Source organism: Amblyraja radiata, chromosome 13, assembly GCF_010909765.2.
Source record: "Amblyraja radiata isolate CabotCenter1 chromosome 13, sAmbRad1.1.pri, whole genome shotgun sequence".
NCBI lineage: Eukaryota > Metazoa > Chordata > Chondrichthyes > Rajiformes > Rajidae > Amblyraja > Amblyraja radiata.
The window spans coordinates 28,020,472-28,037,944 of NC_045968.1; the positions used below are offsets into that span (position 1 = coordinate 28,020,472).

At 42.5% G+C, this 17,473-nt stretch overlaps 1 protein-coding gene across 2 annotated transcripts in view; it reads left to right on the forward strand.

The window, feature by feature from the left end:
* LOC116979760 (glypican-5-like) overlaps window positions 1-17,473 on the forward strand; it is a 463,239-nt gene that overhangs the window by 276,039 nt on the left and 169,727 nt on the right. For both annotated transcript variants that reach the window (XM_033031524.1, XM_033031523.1), the window contains one exon: window positions 14,790-14,910. In XM_033031524.1, the coding sequence (XP_032887415.1) occupies window positions 14,790-14,910 (121 nt within the window). The remainder of the gene's footprint in view (window positions 1-14,789; window positions 14,911-17,473) is intronic.

The window sequence follows — 17,473 nt, forward strand, 5'->3', positions numbered from 1 at the left end:
GCACAAAAAAACCTATAAAGAAAACTCCATAATACATAATGGAATACGAATTTGGAAACAAATAAAAAAAGATTTAAAATTGAATAATATACCACTATGCCTTCCCATTGTAAATAATCCTTCATTCAAATCATCCTTTATGGACAAAGGTTTCACACAATGGAAAAATTATGGAATCAAAAATATTGGACATCTTTATGGGAAAGGCACTTTTCTTTCATTTCAAGAGTTACAACAGAATTATGGACTGCACTCAAATAATTTCTTCAGATATCTACAAATTAGAGATTATGTTAAATCTAATACACAAGTCTACAGGAGTAGTGAATCAGAAATTCTTGATGAATGTTTGAACATGCATTCTAATACTGAAAAACTAATAGCTTATATTTGTAACACCCTACTAAACAACGAGGTACCACCGACCGAACCATATAGATACAAATGGGAAAATGAAATAGGTCACCCTATAACGAAAGATATGTGGGATGAAAGTTTACAACAAATACATCAATGTTCATTAAATGCCAGACATACTTTAATACAATTCAAGGTCTTACATAGACTACACTACTCTAAAATAAAACTAAATAGAATCTTCCCACAAATCTCTCCTATTTGTGATAAATGTCTACATCTAGAGGCTAATTTAACACATACGTTTGCAAACTGTATAAAACTTAAACATTTCTGGACTGATATTTTTGAAATAACTTCAGAAGTTATTAATACAAAACTGGACCCAAACACAAAATTAATAATACTTGGAATATCAGAACAAAGTTTAACACTCACAACAAACCAAAGAAATTTCCTCGACTACAGTATAATAATCGGGAAAAAATTCATATTAAAATTTTGGAAAGGCCCTACAACCGCCACAATTAATATGTGGATTACGGAAATGTCGGAGACCCTATACTTAGAAAGAATTAGACTTGTCTTAATGGACAAACAAGATATTTTCGATAAAATCTGGGCTCCATTCATTAACTATCTGAAGGGATAGATTGGCACAGCACGAGGACCCAACTGAAACTTGAACTCAGGATCAGATGAAAAGCTATACTTTATAATCTACGAACCTATCTCCATTGACGTATTACAGGTAACCCATTCCACCTCCTCTGTTTTTCTGTTTTTTTTAATTTGTAACTTTCTACCCTCTCTTTCTCTCTCTTTCTATAAAAAATAAAAACACTAGAAGCAGAAGTAATTGATAATTGAAAATTTTAATAATGTATGACTGATGTATATGAAAAGTCTTTTTACTATAATATGTAACTATACTTTATAATATGTCTACTTCTAATAAAAATAATTTAAAAAAAAGAGTTCCTGATGTTTTCCACATAATTCAGTGGAGAATTTGACAAGCAGAAGAATTTAAACACACATCCGGACCTGAAAGATTAGATCCGTCACAGCTTGCTGCTATTTCTTTCCCCCTCAGCATATCTGGGTTCACATCCATCATCAGAAAGCTCTCTACTTCCTTCGAGGTCTGAGAACATTCAACATATTGCTGAATACTCCATTGAACTTCTTATGGTGTACGATGGAGAGCATATTGGCTGGATGCATCACCACCTGGTCCAGTAACTTGGATAGGTAAAAGCGAAGGATGCTGCAGAGTTATGCCCCTGTCCCACTTAGGAAACCTGAACGGAAACCTCTGGAGACTTTGCGCCCCACCCAAGGTTTCTGTGCAGTTCCCGGAGGTTGCAGGTGGTTGCCGGAGGTTGCAGGTAGTGGAAGCAGGTAGGGAGACTGACAAAAACCTCCGGGAACCTCCGGGAACCGCACGGAAACCTTGGGTGGGGCGCAAAGTCTCCAGAGGTTTCCATTCAGGTTTCCTATGTGGGACAGGGGCATAAGACACTGCCTGGTCCATTACAGGTACTGGCCCCAGAGCAGAAGCGTTCACATCGCGGGGCTGGAAACTGGAAGTATCCTGAGCTAATTCTGCTACCACCATCATCTATTGCGACAAGTGATAGCTTCCACTGATTGTCGCCGGAAGCTCGCGTCCTTGTCAGGATGGACGATGACAGCGAGGACTACATTTGAAACATGGAAGATGGACACGAAACAAGAAGATTACAGGTACTGACCGCCCCACCTTCAAAAGCATCTAGAGGAAGCATTGCCTCAAAAAGGCAGCCAATATCATCAGAGATCCACACCAACCTGGCCACCTCCTCATCTCGCTGAAGGTAGTGAAGCTTGAGAACTGTTACCTCCAGGTTCAAGTATAGCTTCTTCCCATCAACCTTTGAGGTCTTGAACTATCTTATATGGCCCTAACCACAACCCTAACTCAGCTCTGAACCACGACAGACTTTGCACTATAATAGTTCCTCTTTGTGCTTTGGTTTATGCACCAGCATGGTCTGGTTTACTTTGAGTAGCTGATAATTTGTTGTGTATTTATTTTTTGTTGGCGTTGCTTCTGAAGTGCCTGTAAAGCCGCAGCAAGTAAGACTTTAGTTGTTCTGGATCATATCCATAGCATATGACAAATAAACATTATTGACCTGAGAGCTCTCTTGTGATGGTTTTATAAGGCATGAGAGCACAAATGTCATAATGCCATGTCAGGCCAAGCCATGTACAGCCTCAGATGTATTTGCTGTGCTTCTCTGCAACCTTTTGTCAGTTCAATGGCCATTCACAGGTGCTGCGGAGCACAAGACAGCATTTTCTTTGTAGTTATGCATAAAAAAGCTTTTGCTGACTGCAAGATTCGGGCTCGAGGTGCCTTCTGTCCTTAAGCACCCCCAACCCATCTCTGAAGCAACCAAGATCAAAGCATCCATGGCCACATTCCACATATTAACCCGTGCTTCTGGCAACATTGTCTTGTAATTTTCTGTAGCAAGCCAGGTGCTCTGTACAATCCCAACTGAGAGAGGAGATTAGTTCAGACAAATACACTGGGCTGTGTTATGAAATGGGATCAAACTAAAAGGCAAAGCCAAACAGGTTTGGTAACTTGTGAGTTATAGATGTCAGGATTGAGTAACTTTCTTGTTTGTTTAACCACTCTATTATGAAATGGTTGATGTGTTTTCTTTCACCATGTGTTGTTTTTGCTTTAATCTTTGGCTGAGATTCCAACGCCTGGTTATAGACAACTCTCAGTGATGCACACTGGTTGTAGCTAAGATCATGGGTTTATAAATGCACCCTCTCTGCAGCCCCTGTCACCCTGACTTTCCCCCCATATCATTGCCTCCTGCCCCTCAATCCCCCTCTCGCTGTCCTTATTAATATTTTATTCTGCACTGTTCAAACGACTGTTCCAGCAGTGAGAACCATTGGCCTAATTTAGCCCTGTCCCAGGTGACCCCAGAAACAGTGTGGGAAAAATATTAGTATATACTAACATTCTACTAACATTCACCAAATATTGGAACAATTTACGATGTTTTCTTCCCAAAAGTCAAAACCTGCCCAGTGTCCTGAACCTATATGTTATGTTGCATCTATATAAAACGTTATTTAGGCCGCACTTGGAGTATAGTGTGGAATTTTGGTTGTCACAATATAGGAAGGATGAGAGTGCATTAGAGAGAGTGCAAAGGAGATTGAGCAGGAAGTAGCCTGCGTTGAAGGACCTCAGTTATGGGGAGAGGCTGGGGTTGTTATCCCAGGAGTGAAGGACTCTAAGGATTATCCTGATATAATTATTTAAGATTATGCGAGGCATAGAAAGATAGTCTATTGTTTCGCCATGGTAGGTGTATCAAACAAGAGGGCATGGATTTAAGGTAAGAAGTAGGAGATTTAAAGGGAATATTGGGGTAGGTATTTTAAGTAGAGAATGGATGGTATCTGGAATGCTTTGCCAAAGGATATGGTAGAATCAGGTACAGTCACTATATTTAAGTGGCATTTTAAGTCAACACTTTAGTAAGCAAGGCATCAGAGGATACAATCCTAATGCAGCAAGTGGGATTACTGCCGATGTGCTGTACATCTGCAAGATTCTATTATTCTATGAAATTAAAGTAGACTGTTCTATTTTCAGGGGATGGAGGAACAGAGGTGGCACGTTAATGTGTAGTCGACCAGCCCGAGTGTTCAATGCCATCCATTCAGTGGCACACCATGTCAGCTAATCAAAGCTGGGCCTACATATGTACTGTCATTTCTAGCAACCTTCAAGAGAATAAAACAGCACGCATTAGTCACAGTGGCTGGTGACAGTGGCATTTTGTTCTGACAGGTTACTATCAGCTCAGGCTGTTCCTTCCCTCAGGGCTTCCTGCTTGTCCTCCCAGCATGTTGCTACAAGTAATATCCTGCTTGTTTCTCCCTTTACATGCAAATTCCAGTTTTAAAACTGATCATGCAAACTATTTTTGTTTTTGCTGGTGTAATTTGGATGCTGGCATTCAAGTGATCTTATGGAGGTGTACAAGATCATGAGAGGAATAAATGCACAGTCTTTTACCCAGAGTAGGGAAATCAAGAGCCAGAGGACATGGGTTTAGGTGAGGAAGGAAAGATTTAATAGGAACCTGAGGCAAAAATGGTGACAGGTGTATGGAATGAGCTGCCAGAGGAGGTAGTTGAGGCAGGTACTATCAAGAGCGGAACTCACTATCAAAACATGGAGGGGACGGGGGACACAATTTTTTGGCAGCCACGCGCGCATGCGCGCACTCACACACACGCGTGAGGCTTCGGAGACTCAATCCAGCGCTAAATGCAGCTCAACTCTGCCTCTCTCACCGGGTTAACTACAGCCCTGTCTGGACTGACGGGATACCAGTGCTGCTTCTTTGCGCTGGCCATATTTCCCACAAGTCCAGGAAGGCTGTAGGCTCACCTGGCGGGACAGGCAGAGTTGAACTGGGTTTAGCGCTGTTTCTCTGCGCTGGCTGTGGGCCTGGGGGCACAGCTCCCGTCTGATTCCCGACCAAAGATCCTATAGCGGAGGATCTTTACTGCTGACCTCTCTGGCCACCCAGTGGCATGGGTGGGGGGGCACTCGGGACAGCACCGGAGATCCGGCCGGGATCAATCCTGGCTGCGGATGAAGTGCAGGTCTGTGCCACGTCTCCCTCCTCCAATCACCGCACTCTATCCTCAGTCCCACCCCCCCCCCCCCCACTCCTCCCTCCTCCAATCATCACGCTGAATCATGTCCCACCCCCATTGCCTGCTGACCGACGTCTCTCTCGTCCAATCGGCGCCCTCGTTCATCAGTCCCACCCCCACTGTCTCGCGGAAAGCGGAGATTTCACCGGGTTTTAAAATCCGGCTTACAAAAACTTGGGGGGGATGTCCCCCACCTCTCAAAACATGGAGGGGACGTGTCCCCTCTGGCCCCCCTGGGTTTTCCGCCCCTGTGTACTATCACAACGTTTAAGATACATCTGGGCAGATACATCGAGAGAATAGGTTTAGAGGGATATGGTCAAAACGCAGGTGGGTGGGACGTGTAGATAGGACATGTCGGTCGGTGTGGGCAAATTAGGCCGAAGGGTCTGTTTACATGCTGTATGACTATGACTCTATATATATATATATATATATATATATATATATATATATATATATATCATTCAAAGTGACACGATCAGTGGGGCAACCTGTTTAAGGGACACACAAATCCTTGGCTCTCATTAAGGGGCTGTCCCACTTTGGCAACCCAATTGGCGAGTTTAGAAGAGTTTGAAAAAATGACATGTTGAAGATCTCCTTCGACTATGTAGAAGACCTCCATCGACCTCCATCGACCTCCATCGACCTCCTTCGACTATGTTGAAGACCAGCTTCGACTAGCTACGACTAACTTTGGGAAAATTGGACACCGAATAGTGGAGAGTGAAGACAACCTCCTTCGATCTCCTTCGACCTCCCTTCGACCTCCCTTTGACTATGATGAAGACTATGTACGACCACCTTCGACTACCCTCGATTACCTACAACTAACATGCCGACCTACTACGACCTACTATGATCTAACCTACGAATAAAAAAGTATCAATTTTTTCCATAGCGACCTTTTGTTACTCGCGGACATTTTTTAACATTTTGAAAAAAACGGCGCAACCTAGCTGAGGCCTCGATTACGCGGAGACCACTCTTGAGCATGAAAGAGAGTTATGAAGACCTCCTATGACCTTGTGTCGACCATGCTGCGAGTATGAATCGAGGGCAAACTCGCCAGAACTCACGGATTAGGTCGCCCAAGTGGGACAGGCCCTTTACCTTCATTAAAAGGAAGATGAGCTATAAATCTGTCGTTAGTTCAATTTGGGCATCACACATTCAGATGTCACTGCAGAATATGTTCAGGTACAGGATACAGACCCAATCAGCTGATTTCTCTGGATCCAATTTCTAGCTCCATATGTTAAGACGCAGCTTTAATTAAATCAAGTATTATTACTTCTCCTACTCCATTCAAGTCTAAATTTGGAAGTTGTTACAGCTGGGTCACATTTGTGACAGGCAGAGCGAAGCATGATGTCTTCCTCCTACAATGTGTCCGCATGTTTTATGCACTGACACTAATTGCATTGCTGCATCTCTGTGCAAATTAAATGACAGGTTTGCCTGTTACAGATCACATGCAAGTTTGGATCAGCTGAAAACCCAAAAAGGTTTGACAACATTGCATATTTCGTGATGTACGAAATGGTTTGGTTAAATTTGGTTTCTTGTCAGGAACAGAACTTGCATTCTTGTTTAAGTGAATTAAACGAGTTGAGTGACTAGGCAGATGCAATATAATGTAAAGAAATGTGAAGTTATACATGTGTAGGAAGGAACTGCAGATACCGGTTCACATAGAAACATAGAAAATAGGTGCAGGAGTAGGCCATTCGGCCCTTCGAGCCTGCACCGCCATTCAATATGATCATGGCTGATCATCCAACTCAGTATCCTGTACCTGCCTTCTCTCCATACCCCCTGATCCCTTTAGCCACAAGGGCCACATCTAACTCCCTCTTAAATATAGCCAATGAACTGGCCTCAAATACTTTCTGTGGCAGAGAATTCTACAGATTCACCACTCTCTGTGTGAAAAAAAATGTTCTCGTCTCGGTCCTAAAAGACTTCCCCCTTATCCTTAAACTGTGACCCCTTGTTCTGGAATTCCCCAACATCGGGAACAATCTTCCTGCATCTAGCCTGTCCAACCCCTTAAGAATTTTTAAAGTTTCTATAAGATCCTCCCTCAATCTTCTAAATTCTAGCAAGTACAAGCCGAGTCTATCCAATCTTTCTTCATATGAAAGTGCTGCCATCCCAGGAATCAGTCTGGTGAACATTCTCTGTACTCCCTCAATGGCAAGAATGTATTTCCTCAGATTAGGAGACCAAAACTGTACGCAATACTCCAGGTGTGGTCTCACCAAGGCCCTGTACAACTGCAGTAGACCTTCCTGCTCCTATACTCAAAGCCTTTTGCTATGAATGCTAACATACCATTCGCTTTCTTCACGGCCTGCTGCACCTGCATGCCTACTTTCAATGACTAGTGTACCATGACACCCAGGTCTCGTTGCACCTCCCCTTTTCCTAATCGGCCACCATTCAGATAATAGTCTACTTTCCTGTTCTTGCCACCAAAGTGGATAACCTCACTTGGTTATCAGAACAAATCAGAGACGACAGTGATGACCATAGAGCCCACAATGGTCCATTGTTGGCTGCTGAAGAGGTGATAACGTGGGGATGTGAGCAGTAAAACTAGGACAACTAGGGTGGCGGAGCAGATGGAGAGGGAGGGAATACAAGGGTTAGTTGAAATTAGAGAAATCAATATTCATACTACTGGGATGAATATTCTTTCCAAATTAATTGCAGTATAAATTAATTTCCAAACTACTTCTGCAATATGATTGGTGAAAGCTATGATATTATATGATGGATTGGTGCAGACTCAAATCTCACTATAGATTGAAGTCAATCATCAGCATAACATATTTCTTAATCTTTCTAGATTAACATGTGGGCTTTTCGACTGCTTATCATTAGAGGTCGGTGATGGGAATGGATTGGGTGATACTGTGGGATGGCATCACAGTTGAAGAATTCTTTGAAATGCTCCTTCCAGTGGTCACAGTCCCTCTGTATTTAGATTTAAATGAAGCATGTAAACAGGGCCTTTGGCCCAACTCACTCGTCCACGCTCATCAAATTGCCTAAACAAAATTGGCTCTGCTGGCTGTTCGCTTTATCGATGCCCCTCATGATTTTATGACCCTCTATACAGACATCCCTCAGCCGCCTATATTCCAGGAAACAAACATCCAGCTTATCCAGCCTCACAGATTCATAGCATAGTACAACAAGGAAGCAGACCCTTTGGCCAACCAAGAACTCACCTAAGCTAGTTCAATTTGCCCATCTTTGACCCATATCCCTTTAGACATTTCCTACCAATATACCTATCCAAATGTGTTATTGTGTTATTGTACCTGCCTCAACTATTTCCTCTGGCAGCTTGTTATACTGTATATACCCATCACCCTTTGTGTGAAAAAGTTACACTTCGAATTCCTATTACAAATTTTTCCTCTAATCTTAAAGATATGCAATCTAGTTCTTGATTCTACTATCCTGGGAAAAAAGACTCTGTAGATTCACCCTAACTATTTACCTCATGATTTTATATGCTGCTATCTTCAATCCAATCTTCTGGCTCCTCACCTGTGTCTAACAATGATTCATATATTTTAGCCAGGACTCCTGCAATTTCTCTAGCTTCCCACAGTGCCCTTGGATATATTTGATCAGGCCCAGGAGATATATCTCCTCCGTTTTTTTGTCTCCCAGCTGGAGGGGCTCTTGGTTGTTTGACTGTAGAAGGCGCTGACAGCTTTGGAAAATCTACGTGTCGTGTTGTCATTAAGTTGCAGGACCTCCTGTGCTCTTTCCACCCAGGATGGCGAAAATCAATGAAACTGCAGATGATGGAAATCTGAAATAAAAACAAAAAGTGCCAACTATCCACGTCAGGCAATATCACAAAGCTTTTCTCCTTGCCCTCTGGAGACATGGACCACATAAATCAGGCTCCTCAAAGCACTGCAGAAAAAGGCAAGAAGCCAGAGTTGGAGTAATGCAGAGTTCTTGGAGGATTGTTGGGCTGAGGAAGATTGCAGAGACAGGCAGAGACAGCATGCTAGCCTAGATTACACAGAGTTTGCAGAGTGAGATTCAAACCCACAATTTATGTCTGGGCCAAGAATACCACCATTTGAGCCAAGCTGGTGCTTGAGGAAGCCAAGTGGCAGGGACTAGCATTCAAACCAACCTCCGCTATTTTCCACCACAGAAGAAATGAAAAATAGCAAATCTACTGTATGCTTTAAATAATGTTCCCTGTCAGTAGTGACTGAAGCAATCGCAAAAATAGAATTGTAGTTATTAAGAGTGAGTTAACTCTTGAGTAAATAACATGGCTTTGCTTTATAATCCCAGACAATTTGATACACAGAAGACATTTGAGCAGCTTCACATTCCATTGTTATTACATCTGTGTAAAAGTGAGCCACTGGGTTGGTGGTATTGGTCACTGCTCTGAGTTAGATAATGCATTGTTCAAACCTTAATTCAGATTGTAGCACTGAAAAGAGATGAGTTTTTGATCAGTTTTCGAGTTGTAGCAGCCTTCAAACCACAAAGGACAAATCATGACTGTGGTGAAGATGCTTTGCCCACACTCACATGGCAGCATGTTACTCAATCTGTTAACCCTTGTTCCATTCCACATTGTCCTCTGAACAGGGATCTTTACAGTACAAAAGCACTAACAATAGTAGCCCTCATTGTGTTTTAAGGTTTTGGTTTAGTTATGAATCTTATCACGGAGTCATCAGTTTGAGCAGTCCAGCAATATTGAACTTTTCAATCCTTGCAGTTTGGGGTTAAATTAAATTCATTTTCAGGCAAGTGGTTTGAGTCTCATAAAGAGAAAATACAGTCAGCAGTTTCTGGTTAATTGTAAAACCATGTCCTTTTTTGTGTCCTCAAAATGTACCGTCTCTTCCTGACTCAATTATTCACTAGTGGAGCATTTAAACCACTGGAGCAAGGCTGGTGGTTTTATTTCCTAATGTATGCTGAGCCGGCTGAAAGTGTTACGAACATAAAATCCAGCTTTTGTGTCTCCTAGGTAAAAGAAGAGATAAAGTCCAGTCCACATTAGATGATGCAGAAAGCTTTTAGCTCTCCTGACCATTGATGCCAATTTAGATATGTAACAAAACAGAACCGACACAATACCAGTACCGGGTGGCTCTGCGAGCGGCAGCCTCGTCAGCAACTTGTGTGTTTTTTCAACTTTTTTGTTATTTTTAGTGTGTCTAAATGTATGTTTTAATGTTTCTCGTTATGTTTTGATGTGGGGTGTGGGGGGGGGATGAATAGGGGGAAACCGTTTCCAGTCACTTACCTCGACGGAGTTGTGACTTTTTTCCATGTCGCATCTTCGCCCTCCTCGCGGCCTAACAACTGGATTGGTGCAGCCTCTCCAGGCCGGAGACAGGCCCAGCTTCAAGCAGCAGGCATGGCGCGGACTTACCATCGTGGAGCCTGGGGTCCCTTGCCGAGGATCGCCAGTGTTGGAGCTCCGACCACGGGGCCTGTGGACTTTAACATCGTGAAGCCGCAGTCTCTGGTGACAAGCAGCCAATTAGGGAACTCCAAGCCATGGAGTGTGTTCCGATCCGTCCCAACATCGGGGTTTTGATCATCCTGATGAGAGAGCATGAACATCTGTAGCGGCGACTGTGGAGGGTTCAAGGCCCCGACCACGGGTGAACAAAGGAGGAGATGACTCAACATTGCCTTCCATCACAGTGAAGAGTGCTGATTCCACTGTGGTGGATGTTTATGGTAAATTCTATTGTGTATTATGTACTTTTTACCTGTATGGCTGCATGGTAGCTCAAATATCACTGTACCTTAATTGGTGCATGTGACAATAAACGTGAATTTGAACTTGAACTTGAATGGTGGCTACTGACAAATCATACTGATCGCAACTCTAAAGACTGAAAGCTGGATTGCAAGTACAGTCAAACTCTGGTAATCGAACACACTCAGGTCTTTGCTGGGGCCGGACTGGCAGATTTTCTGTTCTATTGGATGTTATTTCTATTAATAACGCTACTGTTTTCATTCAATTTTTTGAGATGCGACACAGCATGATAACAAATTTTCCAGTAAATTGAAAGTGAGCACGAGAACAGGGGATCTTGTAAGTTGAGTGGGAAGGAAATGTGGGAACCAGGACTGTGACACTTGAGGAGGGAGCACAGGAATCGTAGCATGGCTGAGTGGAAGGGAACACGACAAACACTACCTGGTGAGTCAGATACTTAACCATCTGGATTTCTATATAGGGTTTCTAAATTTATGCCACCCTCTGCAATGTCCAAAAATAAGAGTATGGTGTTGAGAGCAATGTTAGTGCAAGTGTAGAGATTGAAGGGATATAGATCATGTGCAGGCAGATGAGATTAGTTGAGTCTTGAGGTTATGTTTGGCACAGATATTGTGGATTGAAGGGCCTGTTCTGTGCTGTACTGTTCTATGTTCAAATTGGATAGCACGTTGTCAGAGTTATACTGTGTGGTGAGTCAAGTTGTTATTGCCTGTTATTCTATTCATAAAGCACTTTACAAGACCCCAGAACATATCAAACTGATTAAAGCAAATGAAAACAATCCCACACCATTTATATTTGGTCTGCTGCTGTTAACACAGAATGCCAGCTTTACTTTATGTCCTGTAAAAATCTAAAAGACAAATAAAGTTGGAATATATTATTGACATCTTCCACACCATATCACAGCATCATAACGTTACATGGAAACAGGCCCTTCGGCCCACTGAGTCCGCGCCAGCCATTGGTACTAATCCCACAAATTCTCCCCATGTTGCCATCAGCTCCTCCCAGATTCGACCACACTAATTTATAATGGCCAATTATCCTACGTCAGTACACAAAAATGCTGGAGAAACTCAGCGGGTGCAGCAGCATCTATGGAGTGAAGGAAATAATACGGCAACGTTTCGGGCCGAAACCTATGTCATTGTCCTACGTCATTATTCTACGTCATTGGGACATAGGAAAAAACTGGAGCACCTGGAGGAAATCCACACCGTATCAGGGAGAACATGCAAACTCACCACAGATTGCAGTAGACGATCGAACCGGGGTATCTGGCATTGTGAGGCAGCAACTCTGCCTCACATAGCTGTGTAATGTGGCCATATTTGGTAGCTTGCGTATAGAGTTTGTGTACACATATGAGCGTATTGTGTATTAGATTACTGGGAACGTTATGTACTCTACAACAGATTTTTATATGTATTTAACTTCATGGAATGTTTAGCTTGAGACCACAAAGCCTCATAGAAAGATACGTCATCTTCAAAGTTAATTCTGAATTCTGAAAATGAAGCAGCTAGCTGCTCTTCATTGCAAAGAATTCTATTAGCCTCCTACATTTCTCAGTGGGCTACACCATTTACATCTTGGATTCACCTGCCTGCTCTAAAAGATCACAGTACAGGTGGACATTAGCTAACTCCAGTATGAAAATAAGATCAACTTAACTCAATCCAAACCCAGATTTGAACATTGTTGATATATAAATCTGACCTGAACCTAAGTACTTTATTTTTTGGTGACCAACTTGATCTCGTATGACACATATCATTTGGCAGCCAGGCTCTAACTGAGAACTATATACTGCACTCAGTATTTGTTACTTCGGTCTACCTATTGTACTGGAGTTTGGCTTGATTGTGTTTATTGTATAGTAGTATCTGATTTGACTGGAGAGCATGCAAAACAAATGAAACTCAATACATATGATAATAATAAACCTAAACCTAAAGCTAACTGAAAGTGCAAGAGGGGTGTGCCTTACAGGGCTAAAAGTTTTACCCAATAATACATTAAAACATCAACTGGAAAAGCTTTGAATGGATCCTGGTAATTTAGATGGTTGTGAACAAAGACTGTAAGTGGCTAGGGTGGGGGTAGGGGGAGAACTGATTGCTCGTAATGAATTACATTACAGCTCTGTAGGATCCACTGTTAAAGTATGTAGTTTACTTAAATGGAAATCAATACAGGTGTGATGTTTGAATATATCAGTCCATACACTTTTTAGGTCATTGGTGCCCAGAATATAAATATGTATTTTATGATGTCTTCTTCCTTTCTCCAACTCATTCCAGATGCATCAAAAAATAAGGACACTGTCCAGTCCAATCTAGAAGTTCCCTTCCTTTAGCCTCAGTGTTTTACTCTACATTCTTCCACGGGTGCAGATTTATTTAACAAGATCTAAGTTAACATGTTATTTTTTAAATGAAATGTAAATAATGCAAGTTTCGAACATCTGAGCTAATTTGGCATGGTTATGAGGAATGTGGAAAGGCTGGGTTGGGTTTTGTTGGAGTGGAGGAGGTTGAGAGTGGACCTGATAGAAGCGAGTAGAATTATGAAAGGAGTGGATGAGATGAACAGTGAGATACATTTCCCCCACAATGGAAATGTCCAAAACCAGTAGCGGAGTTTAAGGTGAGGAGTAAGAGGCTTAGGGTGAATGTGGAATTTTCCTTACTTCCGAGAGTGGTTGCAATCTGGAAAGTACTGCTTGAGTGGATAGTGGAAGCATTTGTTCTCACAATGTTTAAAAGGTGTCTGGATGAGTACTTGAATCACCAAGGCATAGAAAGCGACAGGCCAAGTGCTTCTAAATGGAAAAAAAAGACACAAAATCAGGAGAACATGGATAGGTGACATTTTTGGTCAGGTCCCTTCTTCAGTCTGACCTGCTGAGTTACTCCAACACTTTGTGTCTTTTTTTGTTAATCAGCACCTGCAGTTCCTTGTGTCTTTTCTTCTTATAAATGGAATTAGCCTTGAAGGCTACTTATGGTCAGCATGGACATGGTGGGCTGAAGGGGTGTTTCAAAGCAGTCTGGCGTGGGATACAGGTCTGCATCCAGGGCTGGATGGATATATTGTGTATGTTACTAGTTCACAACTGTCAGCAATTGTGTGATGTACGTATTTAGATTGGACTATCGGATGGAGTCTCCATCTTTTGTGGTGGTCATGGAAGACGACTTGGGGAATAACAAGCCAACATTCCTCTTTTATCAAATCCCCTAAAAGTATTTAAGATGATTGTTATTTGGACTGGTATTTGCAGAATTCTGCTGCCACAGAATGGCGATGTTTTTACTGATATGCCATCAGGCACTACCCTTCACCTGACTGATTTCCAAGGTGCTTTGGCATGATCTTGATGTGACTAGGCACTGTATTGAAGGTCAATCTTTGGCATTCTGGTTTCATTTCAGGAATAATGAGATTGAGCTGAAATGAGAAGAGGGATTTGGTGACTTATTTTTAAATGATTGGACCTACTTCCTGTTGAAGTCTCACCCATTAAGGAAATGTACCAGGCACTTCCTGTCATGATCTATTATGTCATATTTTTTACACGTAATGACATTATCAATGTGTGCAGTATGTATCATTTATTATAACATCAGAACTTGAATCAAAATGTTGCAACCAGAAATGTCTGTGTTGAGGCTGCCAACCAAAACTTCCAAAACAAATAACTAACTGGCTGGACTAAAGTGTTTGTGTGTAGAAGGTGGGTTCATATTGTGAACTGCTAATGTCCTGAAACATTTTTCATGACTTTACAGAAGGCGCAGAAGGCAGGAAGAAAAATAAGACACAATATAAATATAATGTGTTAATGTCTGGTTCTTGTTTCTAGTTACACAAGCAGGGTCGTTGGGAATGGACTCAAAGAACAGGCCAACAACCCAGAAGTGAAAGTCCGAGGATCTGACCCGATGGTCAAACAAGCCATCGACAAGCTCTTGTACATTAGCAAGGTAAGAATTTAGATCTAAGTCTACTCAAGAACAATACTAAGGGTCTGGGTAATGAGGATCCAGTAAACCTAGGGGAACTAAACAAGTTGGGGGGAAAAATGCCCAAGTGTTAATAGGTTTTGCTGCTGTGGAAATTGCCACATGACAACATCTCTTCCTGTGGCAAATGGATAGCCAGCAGATCACCACCATCTGCTGGCACATTCTGTGTCTATTTTACTCACTCTTCTATCCCTTGCCTTAGTCTCAGTTTCTTTAACTCTGTGTTCTTTCATTTCTTTAAACAAGGATGCTCTAGTTTTGCCTCTTTTGCAATTACTTCTAAATTGGTTTTCGGTCAAATATAGCACCCATTTAGTTTGATATAAATGAGTACAGTCCAATTTCTAGGCAACAGTTGTCTGTTTCTATGACCTTTCAATATTTCTCTCACTTGCACAGTGGCACAGCAATGGAGTTGCTACCTTACAGTGCCAGAGATTCAGGTTTGATCCTGACTATGGGTGCTGTCTGTACGGAGTTCGTACGTTCTGGTCAGCATGGACTCAGTGGGCCTGTTTCCACGCTGTACCTCTAAACTAAACTAAACTACTATTCCTATCTTTGAATTATTTGCATCTCTCACATCATCTCCTAATACTCGATTTCTATCTCCCTGAGTCATCTGTTCTTGCTAACTCTGCCACAGCTTCTGTCTCTCCCTCTACCTTTCACTCAATGTATGGCTGTTGTGCTCACCACTCAGTGCCTCTCATGTCTGTGAGACAACTCTCTCATTTTCCAACTCTCACTGTCTTTCTTTGTCATCGACTGGGTGCAAGTCCCAGACCTCTCTGACCCAGTTTCTCTCTTTGCCCTTCATATTTCCTTCAATCTCGCCCTCTAGTGTTTCTTGCCCTGCCTACTCAGACTCTGTGTCACTCTGTTAGTCGTTCAACTTGCTCCCTCCTTCACCTTCCTCTCATGCTCACTGCCTGCCCCTCTCTTCCTTCCTATATCTTTGGCTCTGTCCCTCTTACACTGTCCAACCAGCTCATTCTTTTCATTACACTTCCTGTCCCATTGTTTCCTGCATTATCCTCCTCTCTATTTCACCCTCTCTGCCCCTCTCTGTTTCAGCCTCTGGCACATTCTCATTATCTTTCCTTTCTCTTTCCTTCCTTGGCTAACGTCCTTCTGATTCTGGATATGGATGGCTTACAATGTGCAGCGATAAACCAGTCAGCCGTGTTCTCATGTGACAACTTTTGAATGGAGGACACATAGTTATGATTAGGTTCACTTGTCATATCTTGTGACATAAAACTGTTTAAAAAACATTCTCATATAAATTTAACCTACTGCCTACATGGCAGCTCCATAATTATGTCACTTCTTCGTATAGCCTTCTACTTTTCAGAGCCTATTTATATTGTCTTTGCTTTCAAGAATGTTTGGAATAATGCCAGGAATGAGTGCTGACAACTAAGGCATGAGTTGGCCATGTGGGGGAGATATAATAGTTTGTCACATTCTGCATCTCTGGTGATGGTGGCACTTACGTTTGGTGTGATGATGTGCTTTGAGAGGTTGATTATGCTGCATATCAATTCCTGCCTTAATACGGAGCTGGACCCTACCTACTGCCATAATAGATCAACAGTGGATGCGATCTCTCTGGCTCTCCACTTTGAGCTGGGCAATTTGGACAATAAGAACACACAGGTCAGGCTGTTGTTTGGGTGACACGGTGACACAGCGGTAGAGTTGCTGCCTTACAGCGCTTGCAGCACCGGAGATCCAGGTTTGATCCCGACTATGGTTGGTGTCTGTACGGAGATTGTACGTTCTCCCTGTGGGTTCTCCCTTGTAGGTTTTCTCCGAGATCTTCAGTTTCCTCCCACACTCCAAAGACGTACAGGTTTGTAGGTTAATTGGCTAGGTATAAATTTCAATTGATCATAGTGTGTGTAGGATAGTGTTAATGTGCGGGGATCACTGGTCAGTGCGAACTCAGTGGGCCGAAGGGCCTGTTTCCGCTCTGTATCTCTAAACTAAACTACAGCGCATGCAGTTCAAAGTCATTGAACGCAGTCTTGAACAAAACATCACCTATTCCTTTTCTCCAGAGATGCTGCCTGACCCGTTGAGTTACTCCAATATTTTGTGTCTGTATCCGGTGTAAACCAGCATCTGCAGTTCCTTCCTACACTCGTGGAATTGGGTCTCTGCTTGTCCCTCGGTAATTGAATCCTCAACTTCCTCCTCAATGACCATCAGTACAGGTGCACCTCAGATTGTGGGCTCAGTCTCCTGTCCTAATCTCTTTATACCCTTGACTGTGTAGCCGGACACAACCATCTTTAAATTTGCCTGTGATACCACCTTCATTGGATGAATAAGAGGTCATAATGAATCAGAGTACAGGAGGAAGATTGACAATCTGACTGAGTGCGAGAACAATACTCTTGCTGTCAATGTTAGCAAGCCAAAAGACTGATTGTTTACCTCAGAAAGCCGAGGATCCATGAACAGATTGGTGGAGAGTGTCAACAACTCTATGTTCCTGGGTGTTCATTTAGCA